General features: G+C 45.8%; 1 protein-coding gene across 2 annotated transcripts; it reads left to right on the top strand.

The window, feature by feature from the left end:
- The first annotated feature begins 391 nt into the window (after positions 1–391).
- On the top strand, positions 392–5776 carry LOC117861030 (indole-3-glycerol phosphate synthase, chloroplastic). Of its 2 annotated transcripts, none has more exons than XM_034744489.2 (10): positions 392–639; positions 978–1202; positions 1802–1978; positions 2063–2137; positions 2220–2264; positions 2356–2520; positions 2954–3032; positions 3200–3279; positions 4106–4174; positions 5480–5776. In XM_034744489.2, exons 1-10 carry the CDS (start codon positions 493–495, stop codon positions 5561–5563), a joined length of 1146 nt encoding a protein of 381 aa, XP_034600380.1. In that variant the 5' UTR covers positions 392–492; the 3' UTR covers positions 5564–5776. The 2 variants fall into 2 exon arrangements, with proteins under 2 accessions (XP_034600380.1, XP_034600381.1); XM_034744490.2 differs by having other exon boundaries at positions 393–639; positions 1005–1202.
- The last annotated feature ends 13700 nt before the right edge of the window (positions 5777–19476 follow it).

The following is a 19476-nucleotide window of genomic DNA, read 5'->3' as shown; positions in this document are numbered from 1 at the left end:
CATTATAAGATATATTTTCATAATTTACTTATTTGATGTGTTTGATGTTAATACTCTATTCTATAAATTTGATCAAACTTAACTAGTTTGACTTATGACCAAACAAAATGGCTATATTTCATGATAGTGGAGTAAATTATTAGCCTTCCTGTGAGACCTTTGATCCATAGGGAGTACCATTTTTAAAAGTATGGATTAATTAATTTAATTACTACTAGTTTAGCATACTTGAATAGAAAATACGAAGGCAGCTGTGTGTGTGGCTGTGTCCAGTCTGGGACATGTGTTCCTCGTGGCGGATCCGCGATCTTGTTTCGCTTTCGGATCACAGCATCTTCCACGCTCCTAGAGCCCGTCAGCACCCGCCGCGGACCGTTGTTGCCGCTCCGGCCGCCTCCACCATCCTATAAGGCGGAAAGCCCCTGCGACTAGAGCCGCACCGTCGGGCCCCCTCATCCCACCACCTACCCCACCCTCCTCGTGCTGCACGTGATGGAGTCCCTCCTCGCCTCGCCATCCGTTAGGTCTTCCTTCGCCGCCGCCGCCGCTGGCACCAGAGGCTGTTTCCCCCGGTCCTCGCGCGTCGCCACCCTCGCCGGCGTCCACGCCCGCGCCCGCCCGCTCCGCGTCGGCCCCAAGGTACGTCCTGCTGTTCAAGGGTTTGTTTGGTCTCTCCGCTCTGATCTTGTGGGTAATCCGTGGTGGTTTCGTGTTTTCTTGGTACCATTTCGTATTTCCTTTCCCCATTTCCTAAGCACGATGTTCGTTTCTAGTCGTGCTTACGTTTGGGCCTGAAAATACTACCACTAATCACAAACTCAATACGACAATACACCCCTCAATTCACCTACCCCTTCTTGAATGCCGATTCGTTTATCTGCAGGTCAACTCTTGCGGATAAAGACTTTTTTAATATGCTTTTCTTTTGTTTTAGGCGCGTTCCTCTTGTTTGTGACAATTTTTTGTGGCTTATTTAGGACTCAATTCTTGAGGTGCTGGCACAGGACGATATGTTGAACGCAACGGAGCTGGTCCAATGGGAGAACGGCAAGTCGGTCAACGACATTGCAGCTAGCCAGGGGATCCGCATCCGCAGGCACTGCCGCCCCACTGCCTCCTTGAAGGTGATTGAGGAGGAGCTGGGGGCACCTCGCAACATCCTAGAGAAGATCATTTGGGACAAGGAGATTGAAGTAGCTGAGGTATGCAGTTGTAGCTTGCTGATAATAAATATATATTAGCATAAAGGCAAATCAAGTGCACTGTGCACAATTATCCACGGATCTACTCCCCTGCCTGGCCACTCAAATAGTCAAATGACTTAGTTTTTTCATCGTACATCTGAATCTTGTTTTCTCAATTGATATTAGTTGTCCTATATCCACACAACATTTGGCTCTTAAAGTGCAAAGTACTGTGCTTGCACCATTTCTTTTAATGGCAAGGGCTATTATGTAATCGGTGTAATTCAACTAAAAGATGCTTGATGCTATGCATGCACTGTTTCTTCCAGTATTAAGTGATTTGTTTCTGTGTAACTCCCTGTCACTAAACATAGGTCGCATTGATAATGCTCACATTCTGTAATCAAAATCTTGACCATTATTTTGAATAAAAATGTACCACCAATAAATTAAAAAAATATGCATCGTTGAAGTATATTTCATTAAAATATAATAAAGCTATTTTCATATGGTCGACCTACGTGCTCTTACATATGCAACAGTTACTATTTCTGTATTTCATAAGCTTGCCACATGGTTCTGTATGATGGTTTACAGATGGTACTGGTCTTATGCAGGGTCATGCTAAGAAGCCTCTGAAGGAGCTGATCGAGGCTGCAGCGAAGGCCCCTCCTTCAAGAGAATTCTATGGCGCTTTAGAAGCCGCCTATAAGCGTAATGGGGTGCCCGCACTGATTGCTGAGGTCAAGAAAGCATCCCCGAGTAGGGGTGTGCTCAGGGAGAATTTTAATCCTGTATGTTCTGGAGTTGATTGCTGTCAAACCTCAAGTTAATTTCAATGGCTGGTTATGTAACTAATATGCAATTTCCTTTTGCAGGTTGAAATTGCTAAAGCTTATGAGAAGAATGGAGCTGCATGTTTGAGCATCTTGACGGATGAGAAGTACTTTCAGGTATATTTCAATTGATTTTGTGTTTATGGGGATCATAGAAGCTGTGTCTACAGGATTCTTTCAATTTTCTTCTGCTGTACAGGGAAGCTTTGAGAATCTTGAGAAAGTGCGCGCCTCAGGAGTGAAGGTACTGATACATTTAAGTCTTCTTTAAATTTGAGGATGATTATGAGTTACCAATTGTTCTCAAGATGCACATATTTCTATTGTGAATTCAGTGCCCTCTTCTCTGCAAAGAGTTTGTCATTGATAAGTGGCAAATCTATAACGCTCGATCAAAGGGTGCCGATGCAATTCTGCTAATTGCGGCTGTGCTACCTGATCTTGATATAAAGTACTTTCTTCGGATTTGCAAAGAGTTGGGAATGACAGCTCTTATTGAGGTTCGTTATATTATACAATTCATTTCTTCGTACCTGCCCATTAATTACAAACTGGCTTCATTGATGACAAAGTTTAATATTCTTCTTTTTAGTGGGAAGTCATAATTTACTTTGCATGATAGACAATAGTAATTTTTTATGCTTCTATATGAACTTGACTATACCAGGACCATCATTCTGTGTGTATTTTTCTTTCAAAATACTGAACAAGTAATTTGTCAAAAATGTTAATGGAATTTTCTCATGTGCATGTTCATAAGGAAATATTGTGGAGCTCCTTGCAATTTCCTCTTGGATTGTATGCTGCGTTTATATTATGTTTTATGTATTCATTGTTAAGTTTTTAGCTTATGTATGAATAGGAACTTCAGTGTGATTAACTTAAATAGTCTGTGAACTTAATTTCAATATTCTGGTGGGGTTTATGCTCAAGGTTCATGATGAAATAGAGATGGAGCGTGTACTGAAGATAAATGGAGTTAAGCTTATTGGCATCAATAATCGCAGCCTTGGTATGGTGTTCTTCTGGTGCTTGATCCTTTTTTCTATAGACATCTTGTCATCTTTTCAAGTTTAACGTTTTTTATTCCACATAGTACCAATGCTTTCAACTTGTGTTTTCTTTAAACCTTTTTACTAATTAATCTATATTTTTGCTTGGAAATTATTTACACTGCAGAGACATTTGTTGTTGATACTTCAAACACCAAGATGTTGCTCGAGAAGCATGGGGATAGCATCAGGGAGAAGGGAATTTTGGTAATATCTATGATCTTGGGTGCAGAATTGATTTATTAAAATACTCTCGTCAGTTCCTAGTTCCTTATATGTACTATGCTCCCTTGGCCCAGGGTTACAGAGCACATATTTTTAATAGTCTATACATAAGTGGGGAGTACTTCTTTCAATTAAAAAAATTGTTCTTTATGTACCCCTAATAATATCTAGTTTTTTACTTTGTATATTTTACATGCATGCATAGAATGAGTTCTGAGAAATAATGGTTTGGGGGCAGCCTGAGCATATTGAATGTCTTCTTGTTCTGCATGCATGTTAAAATATGCACAATTAGTTTTGAGGGAGGGCGTTGCTGGATGGAAAACCTGATAAGTTACAACAGTGATGCTTATTCAGAAATGTGAAGGCACTAAAATACCTTATTTTTCAATGTGTTATGTGTTAAACATGTTTCCTGCCACTACTGTTTTAACAAACATGAAAATAAGTTTCTTTATAGCAAAAGGGAAGCAGAACAGATTATGAAACTGAAACCTACACAAGTTATCTTAAGTAGCTATGTTAAGTTATGTTCACTATTACTGTTGTAGTTTTTGGGTTTCTGTACAGATTTCCCATCAAACCTGTCTTGTTACTTTGGGGTTTCATATCCCCCTTTTCTACTTAATATGTTGATACGCAGCTCTCCTGCGTGTTCGAGAAAAAAGTATTACTGTTGTAGTGATATTGCATATGGATAGGGCATTTTTCTAGCTTGCTCTTTAATTCTTTATTTGTAGAGTAAGGCTATTAGGTTTAATAATCTTAACCTTGCCAACTGTTTCCCTATTCCATTTTTGCCTTTCAGGTTGTTGGTGAATCTGGTCTGTTTACCCCGGATGATGTTGCTTATGTGCAGAATGCTGGCGTTTCTGCTGTAAGTTCTGCTGATTCCTTGTGAATTTAGAGATTGCCTCTGCATGACTTTACTAGTACTCCTTTTGAAGAACAAATATTCAATATTAGAAATCTGGCATGCCAAAGTTTTGCCTAGTATCTGGCTGCCTATGGAACAAGTATGATGGGAGCAGTAGACCTATTATGCCTGTTATTAATGTTTGGTGGTTTACCTGTTTTGTTGAAGATGAATGGAAACACTTATTTGCTAACTGTGAAATAAGCTTTAGTTAAGTCAACCACAGTAAAATAGCACCTGGCTTGAAATCATGCATGTTCCAATTTAATTTTTGTGATCGAAAATACTTTTCCAATAGAACAGGTTATCAGAATGCAATGCGATACTTCGATTTGTATGCATGACATTTATTCATAATACTATCATTCCTAAAAAGAGGGATGATTAGGGATCATAGTGTTTACTCTACCAATATGTAAACACTAATAATTTAGAAAGGTTATCAATTAATCTTGCTACTAAACAATGGAATCATTTGCGAACGGTTAGCTTGAAAACATGCTATTAGAGCACATGTTACGCATGAAGTTGAGCATTACTTTCAATTCATGCACATATTTCGTACTGAGCTGGCAATCTTAAGGTTTGATCATGATTAACATGATCAAATTTATCTGCAAAATAAAAGAGAGGATTGTGTTCACGGGTCAAAATGTAAGGTAGATGCTAACCTTTGAGCTTATTCCGTGAGTGGGGCACTTTAACTCAGCTTTCAGTATAGCAACATACAAAGCACTGTTGGTATTAAGCAGCGAAGAAAGGTGATCTGACAGTTTCAGATTGCTAATTTACTCGGTGCCAGACTTCTACAATTGGGTAAAGGCTGATAACTTCTTATCCAAACCCTTCACTCCCTCCCTCCTAGCACGCCACTGGTAAAGAGCTTGCAGTGGTCTGTCAACTCCTTTTTTTTTGTGGACGTCGTCTGTCAACTCTGGATGGCTGCCCAGGTCACTTGTGGTAGCCCCTCTGCCATTTCTTCAATGGTCGACCTAATCCAGGGTGCTTGTTTCCATCCTCTCCTCCCCTGCAGCTAATTGACCTAGAACCCTTGGCAGCCTCATCAGCGAACTGCCTAAACCAGTAAAGCCCAAAACTGAAAACACAATAAAAATGCCTTCGTTATCACTGAATTGGTTCAACATTCAAGTTAGAATCCGCACAGCTAGGGTGCTGATATGCTTTACTGGTGACATTTTCTCAGTTTACAAGTTCCCATGCGTTCTTGAACTGAAACTAATTGATGTACACCTGTTGTTGATGTAGGTGTTGGTGGGAGAATCCCTGGTGAAGCAAGAGGACCCTGGACGAGCCATCGCTGGGCTGTTTGGGAAAGAACTGCTGCATTGAAAGGACACTGATTGTAGTGGTACTTACTTTGGTAGTGCTAGAGGTCTTAGTAGCTGTTAGCCGTAGCCTGCTTTGAAATAATAATATGTGAGCATTAGATGTATTAATAAATTCGTATGTCGTGATATGCAAAATAAAAATAATGTTCATTGTAAGTTTCATTTGATGTTATATTTTCCGGGATGAGCAATAAAAGTCGGTGATTTGCTCGTATGGATAACCCATTGAGAAAATTAAATTGGAGGTTGTTACTTCAGTCAATATGTCAAGGGAAACCTTTAAGTGGCACTGTATTTATTAATTAGACAAATCAATGGATGTTGCTTAGGCAGGTACATTGCTATATGTTGGAGTCTCGTAAGTATTCTCATGCAATGTTACAGGATTTTTGCTGGTGTGGATGAGAGAGCAGGGAGAAAGAGGAGGTTGTTTCGTGAAGATTTTTTGCTGGTGTGGATGAGAGAGTAGGGGGAAAGAGGTTGTTGCTTCACGAAACAACCGAGGCTATAAATTTTATGACTGAGATTATTTTATGACTGAGATTATTGGTAGCCTGCTTTAGGACCTAGCCAGGCTTGCATAGTGTGGGATGGGTTTGATTGGTAGCCCTTAGCCAGTTTTATAATATGCAAAAGGGGTGGTCCAGCCTGCATTGCTGGGAACGAGATTAATTTGCGTTCCCAGCTTATGCAGCCTGCACAAGGCGTCGGTGGCCTAGAAAATGGGTTCGTCTTACCTACCCGCGAGTGTCAATGCATGAGACCATTTATGAGACAACACTAATATAGTTGCTCTTAAGAAGAGCATTTCCCGCATAATCTCAAGAGCCTTTTCAACACCCAGAAGCTGTCTTCCTGCTCCGGTAAACTACCATAAGCCTGTCCCTCCTACCAATCCCTTTGTTTTTGTGTGGTTAAAAAAAACCATCTCTTGGCCTCAAAACAAAAGGGAACTTCCCCTTGTCCTGACATCCGATGGTAGCACTTCGCTACCGCTAGATATCTCCCGTCTCAAGTTTCTTTAGCCATGACCCGAGCTCGATAGCCGTCACCGTGCACAGAGTCACGATGTTAGTGTATCGAGGTGCCAAACCGGAAGGAAGATACTGTTGACGGTAGTTAGGGCACCAATTGGTGAACTGAAAGCGCAAGGAACAGGTGTAGTTTTTTTTCCCTTAGAGGATTCCGTTAAGATTTATCAATCTGTGGAACAAGTGGCACTATACCACAACACTAAAATCCTATCAAGCGTGGGTCAGTAAAAGTACTTATTTAAAGATCAATGGTTGATCAGTAAAGTTCTTTAGCAGACCATTTGTCGGTATTTCAAGTTTTTCCAAACAAGCATATGTTAGTATATACATTTAGATATCCCATTGAACCGTTAGTTGGCAATTCCTCGTATACATGAAGTGGGCCTATTTTTTTGTTTTTGCACCTCTCGGCCCATTATAGCGAGCAAAATTTGCCCTAAAGCCCAAACTCTAGCTTCCTTCTACAATTTCGCTGCCGCCACCCAAACTTCTCCCTCCTCCTTATCCCCAAATAACCACCGCGTGCCCTGTGTCCCTCTCCCAAATATCCGGCACGCGCTCACCTCTCCTGATTCGCCGTGCTATGCGCTCGCCCCAAATCTCACCCGCGGCCCTCCAAATCTCACATGCTCACCTTTTGCTCCCAAATATTGTGCTCCACTTGTGACCCAATCTTTTCTTGTTCCAAGCAACCCTCCGCCACCCCATCTTCTTTCCGCATCTAGGTGACCCGGCCGCTGCCACCCCCCAACTACAAGTCTAGCAAGAGGACACCGACCCCTAAGCAGGGTGCCTCCGCCACCCTGACGCCGACGGTAAGAACCACCCAATTTGTACCCTAATTAAGTAAATTTACGGTTATGCTAATAGGATGAGAGCTAACACTTACTTGCCTTAAGATGTGCCAAGTGTCAACCCACATCTAGAGATACATAACTCGGTGCAATTCAAATAAAAAAGAGAACAAATCTGGTAGTTCTGGTAGGTGTTTCACAACATACCCAAGATTGATCACACCCACCGTTACAAATTTCACATCACCACATGAACTATAAAGAGCAATTTTAACGTTACACAAGTTTACCAATTAAGATTACAAGTTCATGACATAAATAGTTCAAATCTAAAATTTAAAAGAATGAGCTCCAAAGTACAAGTCTTGGACTCATGACAACAACAACATTAGATTAAATATTAAGGTTCAAGTTTTCCCAACATCTAACTCATGAAAGAAGCACATCTACGCAGCGGATACGATAGATTAACATAAAAAAATGATAGTGTCATTGCCCAATAACACCACCGAAGCAACAACAACCGCTCTAGTCACTCATCACCCACCCTCGGATCGGCGGGGTAAAAGTGAACAAACACAGCCTCTAGTTCACCTGCAACTTGGTGAGCGATAGCAACATGAGTACAAAAAGGTATTCACTAGACTTACGCAAAAATATAACAAGGAGCATGCATAAGGATAAACAAGGAGTAAGGCTTTAAGGTTAAGTAAATTTTGCAAAAGCCTAGCTCATCCTATTCTTAATTTTTGACCATAAGCATATGAATATCACCCTATGCACAAGTAGCAAATTTTATTGATCTTGCCAAAACCCACATCAAATTTTAGTTAAAAACGATTACATCAACAAGGTAACATAGAGTATAAATGTGTGAACAAGTATACATAAGCATCCGATAACTCTACGATGACTTCATGGGACTTGAGCTTGATCATAACCGAGAGCGTGGCAATTCGAATTGATTCATCCTACAAGGATGTACTCTTTACCCACACAACTCGAGGACCTTGCGACTCGCACACCCGATCAATGGTGCACAAGGGGGTACTCATGTCAACCCTTTCCAAACCGCCTCGAAAGTCAAGTGTAACATGCCTAGCTTGTGCGGAGGACAACCTAGGTCCACCGGGGGACATCCCTAGGCTCCTCTACACAGTCCAAAGATCACACATCTAGGTCCATGACTCAAAGAATGAGTCAAGTAAGGTATTAGGCTTATCCTTCCCAGTCAAGGATATGTGGTAGCATGAAAAAGGTGCTCAAACCAACATCAACAATGGAAGGTCCTTAATCGACTCAAGTGGTCTATGTCACCGAGACTCCATTCTCGTAACCCTACATACCGCACAAGTCTCGCATCCAATTAACCATCATGTTCATTTGTTCAACAACATTAGAGAACCATACTAGTATCGATGTTGATTAGCCTATAACCATTCCCTTACCAAAGTGACCATTCTATGTCTAAGCATGGCTAAGAAATTAACAAGATTAATTTAATTTTACCCATACTACTCGAGCGACAAGGTATATGATAACAAAGCAAGGATGGCATAATAACAAAGATATATGTTCTAATAATGCAATAAGATAACCCACATGCAACTTGCAGATGTTGGTGCGTTGCCTTGATGACGCGGCCGGTGAACGTCGGCAAGGGGGAATTAGTGTAGTTCTTCACGTAAAACCACTGCTGATGCCACCCCTTGTGGGATGCTGCGGTCTTCATCGCCATATATTCCTTGGCGCGGTTCTGGCGGAGGTGGATGGCGGCGCACCCTATCGGCACCGGGGTCACCCGCTGCTGGCTCCCCTTCTTCTCGGTCCTGTGGTACAGGCTGACCATGAAGAAGTACTTCCAGAGTGAGAAGTTGGGCTCGACGCCCAGGAACCCCTCGCACAGTGTGACGAATGCCGCAATGTGTTGGATCCCATTGGGATTGAGATGCTGCAGCTCGAGCCCGTAGTAGTGCAGCAACCTGCGGAAGAAGCGGCTCGACGGGGTCGCGAACCCCCTCTCGTGGAAGTGTGCGAATGAGACGACGTAGCCGCTGCTCGGATTCGGCACATCTTCATCCTCGGGAAACCGCCACTCGTCCCTTGCGGTCCTCTCGTAGAGGAGGCCCTTCCTCATGAGGCCGTCGGCACGTGAGGAACCAAAGCTCGAGCGTGACCATGAATCCATTGCCAAAGAGTGGGAGACTCGATGGCGAAGGGCGAGGGAGGCAGATTCGAGAGCAGGTGCGGGTGGAACTAGCGAGGCAGACCCCCGTCTTATAGGCGGGTGCATCGGAAGAGGAAAGGACGGTCTCGTCGTAGTTAATGCAGCGCTAGGTATGCCCCATCATGCCCGTCTTTTTGGAATCCGTGCGCACGATCTGCTACTTCGCCTCCTGTTCGGATTCGGCACATCTTCATCCCTGTCTCCCTCGTTTCGTGGGCCGGCACCTTCCGCCACTTCGCCTCCCAAGGACACGCGTGCACGACCTCCTCCACATCCGGCCCAAGGCCCACCAATGTGTAAGAAAGGGCTGAAAACACCCCTACGGCCCATTACGGTCCAGGGGTTCGAAGGCTGGCCCACTACGGGTTCAACAGCCGCCCCAGGACAACCCCGAGCAAGGGTGAGAAGGGACGGGTCTACTAGCAGCCATCACCCGGGCGCACGACAGCCTAGGGCGTCCCGACCTCACGTTCGAGTCCGGACTGGCATCAAAGTTCATGTTTTTTCCCCTAAGAAAGGCAACAAGCCCCCGGATCCGATCGAACGGACTCGGGAACTATATGAACTGGCCGGCTGGAATCTGGGGTACGCCACCAGCTTGGACCGAGCCGGACCCCTCCCCCAAATGGGGACCGGGACCCCACTCGAATCGACCCGTTTGTAGCTCAATGAGCACCACAGTTCGTCCGGCGAGGATAGCGTGGCATGGCTCACCCCCTCCGTCTCAGCGAACAAACGCTTGAGGGGTAACGATCAAAAGTCGATCTAGCCTCCCGACCGGTCTCCTGCAACGCTCGGGGGCTAGCATCGCAACCAATGACCACGCGAATGGCCGCGACTTGAGGTCTCGAGATGGGAGTCATCCACAGGACACCTCGCCTGGTCAATCTCCCCGGCCAAGCCGAACAAACAACACTCCCTATCCCTGATTAAATGCAGCTTGCATGGCGAGCAGAGATCCCCGACGAACAACAAAAGCAACCTCTGGAGGAGCATCCTCGCTCCACCACAGGCTCGAGGGCTACTGTTGGGGGGAAATATTAACGACCTCCTAATGCCCCTTAAAACAACAATCATGAAGGCCCAGGCCCACCTGCGGTAATGATGATTACCGCCAACCCAGCATGGGCACAGAACATCCCACTCCGTCTCGCCTGACCCAGGGCCCCACAATCGGAAACTCCCGACCCCTTGATGGCGAAACTCCGCCTCGCCCGACCCACGGTCCCAGGGTCGGGTGCGCCCGACCCCTCGCCGCAAGGCTCCACCTCGTCCGACCCTAAGCGTAGGGGGTCAGACTCATCTGGGCCCACAAGACAAGGGTCCGCCTCGGGCACAAGCCGGCAGACGAGGGCGCGGATCTCATGGGCCCCTCACCGATCTTGCCATAAATGCACCGCGGCTCTAGCGCGCAGAAAGGCGCCCGCGCCCCTTGATGTGACCCGCCATAAGTACCCAGGCGGAACACTGTAGCCACGACCGCACAGGCTACAGTGGCCGCAGCTCCCTCTGATTTGCCATAGGGCGCTCATAGCATGCGCCACCCAGCACAGGAGGGAGCGTCGCCCGTTCTCGCACCCAGTGTATCCGGCGACAGGGACGCGACGTCCGTATTCCACGGGATGTAAGCAGGACAACAGGGGTTAGCTATCTCCCCCAACGTGCACAGTTGCCACGACCAGACACCATCATCATGCCCGGCGGCGACGGTCGACCGGAGGACCGGCGACAGGATCCGACGGCAACCGCCCTCCTCCGATGGCTGCGTTGATAGGAGCCGAAGGCCGGAGCAAGAGGTGGCGACCCGGGGACTTGGTCCTTCTCCTTGTATTTTACTTTACTTAGCTTATATCTTTTACTTCTCCAAGACACCCGGTCTCACCGGTAACCCTGAACCCTCCTTGTGCTATAAAAGGAGAACCAGGGGCCCTGAGACAGGAGGACGAAAAAAGCCAATAGAACACACACACTCACCTCACGAGACTCAGTGCACACCCAAGAGACTTGGGACCAGCTCCCTCTCTCACCCATTTGTAACCCCTACTACAGACCTTGCATGAGCAACACGAGCAGCTCCTCATACTAGACGTAGGGCTTTCCTTGCCCGAACAAGTCTAATCCCGTGTCCTCTCACGCCACCATCCGAAGTCTTACGCGCATAAAAGAAATTTACTAGCCGTAGTCTTGATCCACTAATCTTGACAACGACACTACGCTAGTGCGAAACAAAATTTTTCTACCGTGTAAACCAGGAAAACTGCCGTATATGGATCACGGGATTACCACTCGACACACTGGTGTGGAAGATGTAGATCACAGGAAAACTGTCGTATATGGATCATGGGGCCATTCTTAAATTCACATGGATTTGAGCATGTCTTGATCATGGTCGATTACATGTCTAAATGGGTAGAAGCTATTTCATGTTGGAAGGCATCAACAAAACAATCAATTCATATGACCAAGACAGTAATATTTCCTAGATATGGAGTCCTAGAATTATGATTAGTGATGGAGGATCGCATTTCACAGGAACAAATTTTGGCAAATGTCTATTAAAATTGGGGATCGAACATAGAGTATCTACCTTATCATCCTCAAACAAATGGCCAAGCAGAAACTTCGAATAAACAACTCAAGGATATTTTGAAGAAGATGATAGTCAAAGGAGGGAAGGATTGGTCAAAGAAGCTAGATGAAGCATTATAGGAATATAGGACGGCTCATAAAACACCTATAGGTATGACCCCATATCAATTCGTCTATGGGAAATATGTCATCTTCCTGTTGAACTCCAGCATAAGGCTTATTGGGCTATAAAGGAGATGAATCTTGATGTTGATGCTACAAGAGTAAAATGAAGGATTCAAATTATTGAATTAGAAGAGATGAGGCTCAAAACTTACCACAATGCAAGAATTTACAAGGAGAGAATAAAGAGATGGTTTGATAAAAGGCTTCACAAGAAGGAATTCAAAGAAGGAGATAAAGTGCTATTGTTCAACTCTAGGTTCAAACTCTTCGATAAACAAAAATTGATGACCAAGTGGGACGAACCGTACATGGTTCATTCTGTATCACCTACCCAAGCGGTAACAATCATGGATGTCAAAGGAGATCAATATATTGTGAATGGAAAGCGACTAAAGGTATTCTTGGAACCTGACGTCATTCCTATCTATTATGTTGACATCCATACCATGGAGGAAGAATGAGGATGTCAAGCCTAACGACACTAAAACAGGTACCTTGTACATACTCTATCTTATTTCTATTATTTTTCTTTCGAATTTTGTATGGAACTCAACAAAATTAGGAGTATTTTTAGATGCACATGCTGCCACAAAATAATGGGAGGCAGAGGGGCTAAAAACCCCTAGGCTCATCGGCCCCCAAGCCGATCGAGCTAAGGCATTTTCTCCTCGATTTCGGTTCCCCCTTTTCCATCTTTGGTAATGACAGAATATGGAAGTGATTTTTGTAGGAAAAGGCAAAAAAATTTTTGGAAATGTGTGGATCCTTTGCCAAGACTTCAAGAGGATAAAATGGAGGCCAATTGGAGGAGAAATTTTGCATCGACACAAGCAATTTAGAACCACCAAAACTAGAAAAAAGCGCAATGGAAGTGACCAGGAGCTCGGGAGAGAAGAGGAAGGGTACCAGTGGCAAAGGGAGAGGCCAGGCCGATAGGCCTGACCTCCCCAGGCCGATCGCCCTAGCCTCCTCTGGTGGTCGTAGGTGATCCCGTTCTACAGGAAGTCAAGAGGTGCAAGTGGGCTCCCAAAACTTTGCCAAGGACCAATCACAATGGTCGCATCAGCGTTGGAGGGAAGGCGCCGTCTGGAAAGCTCGTAGATCGCAAGATGATCATCATCTCGAGCGAAGATGAACCACCCAAGAAGAAGGAGGCTGTCATCACTCCCACAAGGCATTCAGCAAGGCTGTCGGTGTTTTAGATCGGCAACCCACCTAGGGAGTACCCAAGGTGGTGTTTGATGCGGTAGGTGTCGTCAAGAATCAAGGAGTCGATGGTGACGCAAGGAACACGATTTAGATAGGTTCGGGCTGCTAGATCGCGTAATACCCTACGTCCTGTGTGTAGATTGTATTGATCTTGTTCTTCGTTGTTTGGAGGGGTCCCTGCCTATTGGGATACGAGGTAGGCCACGCTAGCGCAAGACAAAAATTTCTACCGCATAAACCAAGAAAGATTGTCGTTATAGATCACAGGATTACCACTCGATGCACAGGTGCGGAAGTTGTAGATACGCGTTGGGGCAGCAAAGTCGATTACACGTCGACGCAGTGTAGTCGAACACGTCGACGTCGAGCAGCTCCACAGCAGCTCGTCCATGTGCACCGACTCCGTCCTCATGCTGCGGCTCGTCAGGCTCGTCGTTGGCTCGTCAGGTTCCTCGTCGGAGCTCTTGTGCGGCGGCTCATCTAAGTGTTGTAGATGCAACACCTCTAAGGTATCCACATGTGCGGGGAGGAAGCATCGCAAGCTGGACTACTAGGTCTGCGAGTTGCAACAAGGCGAGGGTGTGGGAGACACAGCTGCTGCTAGTGCAAAAAGGGATTAAACCCTAGGGCGCCCCCACCCCTCAATATATAGGGGTTCCTAATGGGCCTCTAGGTCTGAGGCCCATTAGTACTCCTAAACCTAGTCCAATTCAGATCACATCCGAATTGGGCTTCCAGCCATTTAAGTGTGTGATCCTATAGGTTCATATATGTATAGACATGGCCCGAGTACTCCTACTCGGCCAATAGTTAGTAGTGGCCTCTAGAAAGACATACTAACTATACGCACATGAAGATCATATCAGATGAACCATCACAACATCACGTACATGCTATTCCTTTTGCCTCACGGTATTTGGTCTAGCTCCAAGCCGACCACTCTTTCTCGACGCTGTGATTCGGAATCTCTTTCTAGGTTAACTCTTAACCTCACATATCATGGCCATGCATTTCTGGATCCGATCACTCAAGGGCCCCAGAGATATCTCTCTCAAATAGCGAGGGGCAAATTCCATCTTGACTGACCATGCCTCATAGCATGCTTCTTGACAAGCCCGCAAGCTACCTTTATAACTACCCAGTTACGGTGCAGCGTTTGATAGCCCCTAAGTAAGTCGATCCACATCTTGAGTTCATGCGACAATCTCAGGTCTAAGGACAAAGCGTACATGTTGTGTAAAGAGAGAACTATGTAACTCGCGTTGTGTCAGTCCTAGCACATGTCTCTACACGTGCCCACATTATTAGTTTGACATCTCCATATCCATGACTTGTGAAATATAGTCATCAACTAATACATGTGTCAGTCTAATATTCATGTATGTCCTCACATGAAACCCGGCTAGGGACAACTTTTAGAATAACCATACAAGTAAAGAGTTTCACACACAATTCACATAATTGCAAATCAATTCAAGTAGCCTTTAATGGATATTCAAGGAACACAATATATAACATGGATACAATAGAATATTATCATCTCTATGATTGCCTCTAGGGCATACCTCCAACACTACCCGCCCTTATATAGTTGGGGGAGCAGGGTTACAGGGCAGATTGTGTATGAGTCCTAGTCGAGTACGTTTACAGAGATCTACTCTAACTCGGTAGAGTAGTTTCCTTCTGACCCGACTAGTCTTTGGGGAGTCCATGAAGTCTACGCACCCTGCAGAGTAGTCTTCATGACCAAGTAGGTTTTGGATACGTTCCCCTAAGTGGGTCCGTATAGGTCTTCTGGTGGGCCCAAGGGTGCCTAGCCGACAAGCCCCCGAGTACTTTGTAGTCTAGAGAAACACCTCCGAGTACTTGAAGTTGTCACCCGAGTTCCTCCTGGTGCTCCTTGAGTATTTCTCAATGCGGCTAACCTTCAAGTATAGGTGCTGTCGCATGACTGGAAGGTACTCTTAACAGTCCCTAATGTTTGCTTTGAGTAGTCTTTGCCTTGAAACTTTTTTCATGGTAGTGCGATGACAATCGCACTCCATATGGAGTAGCCCCCATGCCTTAGGTTGAATCGAAGAATCAAGTTGAGGGTCAAACTTAAAATTTGGACTTATTTTAGTCTTCAGAAAAAGAAAACTTTATCCAACGGGTACGGTATACGCAGCCCCCGAGCACTTGGATGACTACTTGAATTCGATGAAGGGATCAATTTTTTGGTCAGAGTAACCGTTGGACATTATGGTGGTAAGTCTGAGTCGTATCTGACCGTTGCTTAATTAACAGGTGGAATCCGGAGATGTTGCTGATATAATAGGGGGGCCCAGCGCTAATTACCGGCACGCTTGTTTTAGCAAATCTGTAATTTGCGCCCTATTTTTGTGACCCTAGCACCGCTGCTCCTGCTTGCACCGCTGCTGCCATTGTTGCCCTCGCCTGATCTTTAGGAGAGAGATTGTTGTAGCCTTTTTCTCCCCCCTTTTTCCTCAAGATCAGTTGATGCGTGTTAAGAAGATGGGAAAGAAACCTGAGAAGATCCAGGAGGAGGCCGTGGCCACCAGCAAGTTGAGATCCAGATCCAAGAAGGACAAGGAGCCCGAGTTGCAGGCACCCAAGTGTGGCCCGATGAATCAAACCGCGCCGTCGCCTCCTAGGATCACCTGGCAGCATTTTGTGATGAAGGCACCAGTGGTCCAGGCCTTGGTTGATGCAAAGCTCCTTCAACCAAGGGTTGAGCTTGAGTGGAGGCTCGCATACGGGAATGCATGGCAATTCAAAGAGCACCCTAAGGAGACGGTGATGCTGGCTCATTTCATTGAGAGAGGACTGGCGGTGCCTACTTCTAACTTCTTCAGAGGTATTCTTGAGTACTATAATCTTTAGTTAGTCCACTTGAATCCGAATGGTGTGCTGCACATGGCTATCTTTGTACACTTGTGCAAAGTGTACTTGGGTGTTCTGCCTAGTCTGGATCTATTTAGAAAGTTAGTTCGATGTAAACCACAGCCCAGCACGACTAGGATAGAATTCTTTGGAGGGGCTGGGTTTCAGTTGAGGAACTCGAGTGCTTATCACAAGTATAATCTGCCTGATTCCCATGGCGACTAGAAGAAGAGGTGGTTTTATATTGGCAACCATGATCCTGTCTTGCCAGTAGTCACCAGCCATGCTCTAAAACAAGCGGACAACTGGGTGACTGAGCTTGAGGATACCCCTAAGATAACCAATTTGTTGGCACAAATTACCAAGTTAAGATCTTTGGGGTTAACTAGGATTAATGTGGCCGCCAATTTCCTCAAGCGAAGAGTTCAGCCTCTGCAGCAACGTACTCACTCGGGCTTCGAGTATTCGGGTTTTGATGACCCGTCGCATATGTCCTCTGAAGACATATCTAATGACGACGTGGATGCATTGTTGGGTAAGTTATTCAGAAACTATCAAGGAGTGCCAGTACTCCCGGGAGTCCTTTGTTGGAGGTATGCCCTAGAGGCAATCCTAGAGATGATGATATTCCATTTGTATCCATGATTTGTATGTTGTGTTCATTGAATATCCATTGAAGGCTACTTGAATTGATTTGCAATTATGTGAATTGTATGTGAAACTCTTTACTTGTATGGTTATTCTAAAGTTGTCCCTAGTCGGAGTTCATGTGAGGACACACATGAATATTAGACTAGCACATGTATTAGTTGATGACTATGTTTCACAAGTCATGGACATGGAGATGTTGAACTAATAATGTGGACACATGTGGAGACATGTGCTAGGACTGACCCAACACGAGAAGTAGTTCTCTCTTTAAACAACATATACGCTTTGTCCTTAGACCTGAGACTGTCGCATGTATTCTAGATGTGGATCGACCTACTTAGGGGCTATCAAACGCTACGCCGTAACAGGGTAGTTATAAAGGTAGCTTTCGGGTTTGTCAAGAAGCATGCTATGAGACATGGTCAGTCAAGATGGGATTTGCCCCTCTCTGATTGAGAGTGATATCTCTGGGCCCCTCGAGTGATCGGATCCGAAAATGCATGGCCATGCTACGTACAGTTAAGAGTTAACCTACAAAGGGATTCCGAATCACAGGATCGAGAAAGAGCGGTCGGCTTGAAGCTAGACCAAATATCGTGAGGCAAAGGGAATAGCATGTATATTATGTTGTGATGGTTCGTCTGATATGATCTTCGTGTGCGTATAGGAGTTGGCACGTCTTGCTAGAGGCCGCTACCGACTATTGGGCCGAGTAGGAGTACTCGGGCCATGTCTATACATATCCGAACCCATAGGGTCACACACTTAAGGGGCTGGAAGCCCAATTCGGATATGATCTGAGTTGGATTAGGTTTAGGAGTACTAATGGGCCTCGGATCCAGAGGCCCATCAGGAACCTCTATAAATAGAGGGGTGGGGGCGCCCTAGGGTTTACACCTTTTTGGCGAAACACACCTGCCGCGCCTCCCACGCCCTCGCCTGTTGCAACTCGTGGATCTAGCAGTTCGGCTTGCGACGCTTCCTTCCTGCACGTGTGGATACCTTGGAGGTGTTGCGCCTGCAGCACTTGGACGAGCCATCGACGAGCTGCCGACGAGCCACGACGAGCCGACGACGAGCCGTGGCACCGGAGGCGATCTTGCTGCACGTGGACGAGCTGCTGAGGAGCTGCTGGACGTGACGTGATCGACTACGTACGACTACGTGATCGTCTTCACTGCATCGACGCATATCTACATCTTCCGCACCAGTAGTGCGTCGAGTGGTAATCCCGTGATCCTTATACGGCAGTTCTTCCTGGTTATACGTGGTAGAATTTTTGAATTGCGCTAGTGTAGCCTACCTCGTATCCCAACATCCTTCGGCAGTTCGACGGTTGGTATGGACCAACAGAGGTATTTTTGCTTCTCTTTGCTTATTTTGAGTTGTCGAAGATGTAGTCGGTTGATTTTGTTGACAAGTAGTACTTGCCGAGTAACAATGTTGTCTTATGGTTTGTGGTCCCGGGTGCTGCTTGGTTTCTTGCCCACGCCTTCCGAGGGTAAGGAGGTAGTTGTGGTTAACACTAAGGATGCACCTTCTGCTCCTCCAGCTAAGAGACGCCGAGTGGTGCGGAAGAAACCCACTACTCAGCATGCTGCGACTTCTTCAGGTTTGACCCCTGAGGGGTCGCAGGGTACCAAGGTGTGTAGTTGTGTGTTTCATTTGAGTACCTTTGAGGTCCTTGTTGACTTAGTCGCATTACTTGTAGAATACTAATGATATTAGTCTGTGTGTTGAAAAGGCTACCGATTTTACCTTTGGCGATGACGAGGCTACTTCTGATGAAGTAGTCATGATTGCCAGAGACGCAGCTGCAAGTGTCGCGGCTGTTGAAGAGCCGCCCATGGAGGAGGCACCGTTAAACTCAGGGTCAGCAGCCCTCGAGCAAGTAGCCCCCGAGTTGGTCACCCCCGGGCAGGCTACTAAGCCATCAGGTGATAAGGCCACGGCTTCTGAGCTGGCAGATGCTGTTAAGACACCAGGAGTGTCTGCTGATGCCCTGTTGCTTGAGGATTTTACTGGTGGTGAGTATGTGATCTGTTTTGGTAGTCATACGTATGTAGTCTCAACCTTGGTTCTTTCAGGACTTGGTGAGGGAGTGGAGGACCTTCCTCCCATGGCCCCTGTGGTGCTGAGTATCCAGCCAATGGTAGTCGAGAAGAGGCGTGTTCGTTTGCCACCGCGATCAGCCCGATAAGGGTTTGTGTAATCTTTCCTTTTGATGATTTTGTACTTTGTAGATAGATAATGATCTAATGACTTGATCAATCTAGGGATGTTGAAGACATTATTCCCATGGAGACAGGGGTGGAGGCTGGTCCGCCGACTACCCTCTCTGGGCCCATAGTTGACTTGACTA

This window comes from Setaria viridis, chromosome 6 (assembly GCF_005286985.2).
Source record: "Setaria viridis chromosome 6, Setaria_viridis_v4.0, whole genome shotgun sequence".
NCBI classification, from domain to species: domain Eukaryota; kingdom Viridiplantae; phylum Streptophyta; class Magnoliopsida; order Poales; family Poaceae; genus Setaria; species Setaria viridis.
The sequence above is the reverse complement of the archived record's forward strand: the minus strand, read 5'-3'. Positions and strand labels throughout refer to the sequence as shown.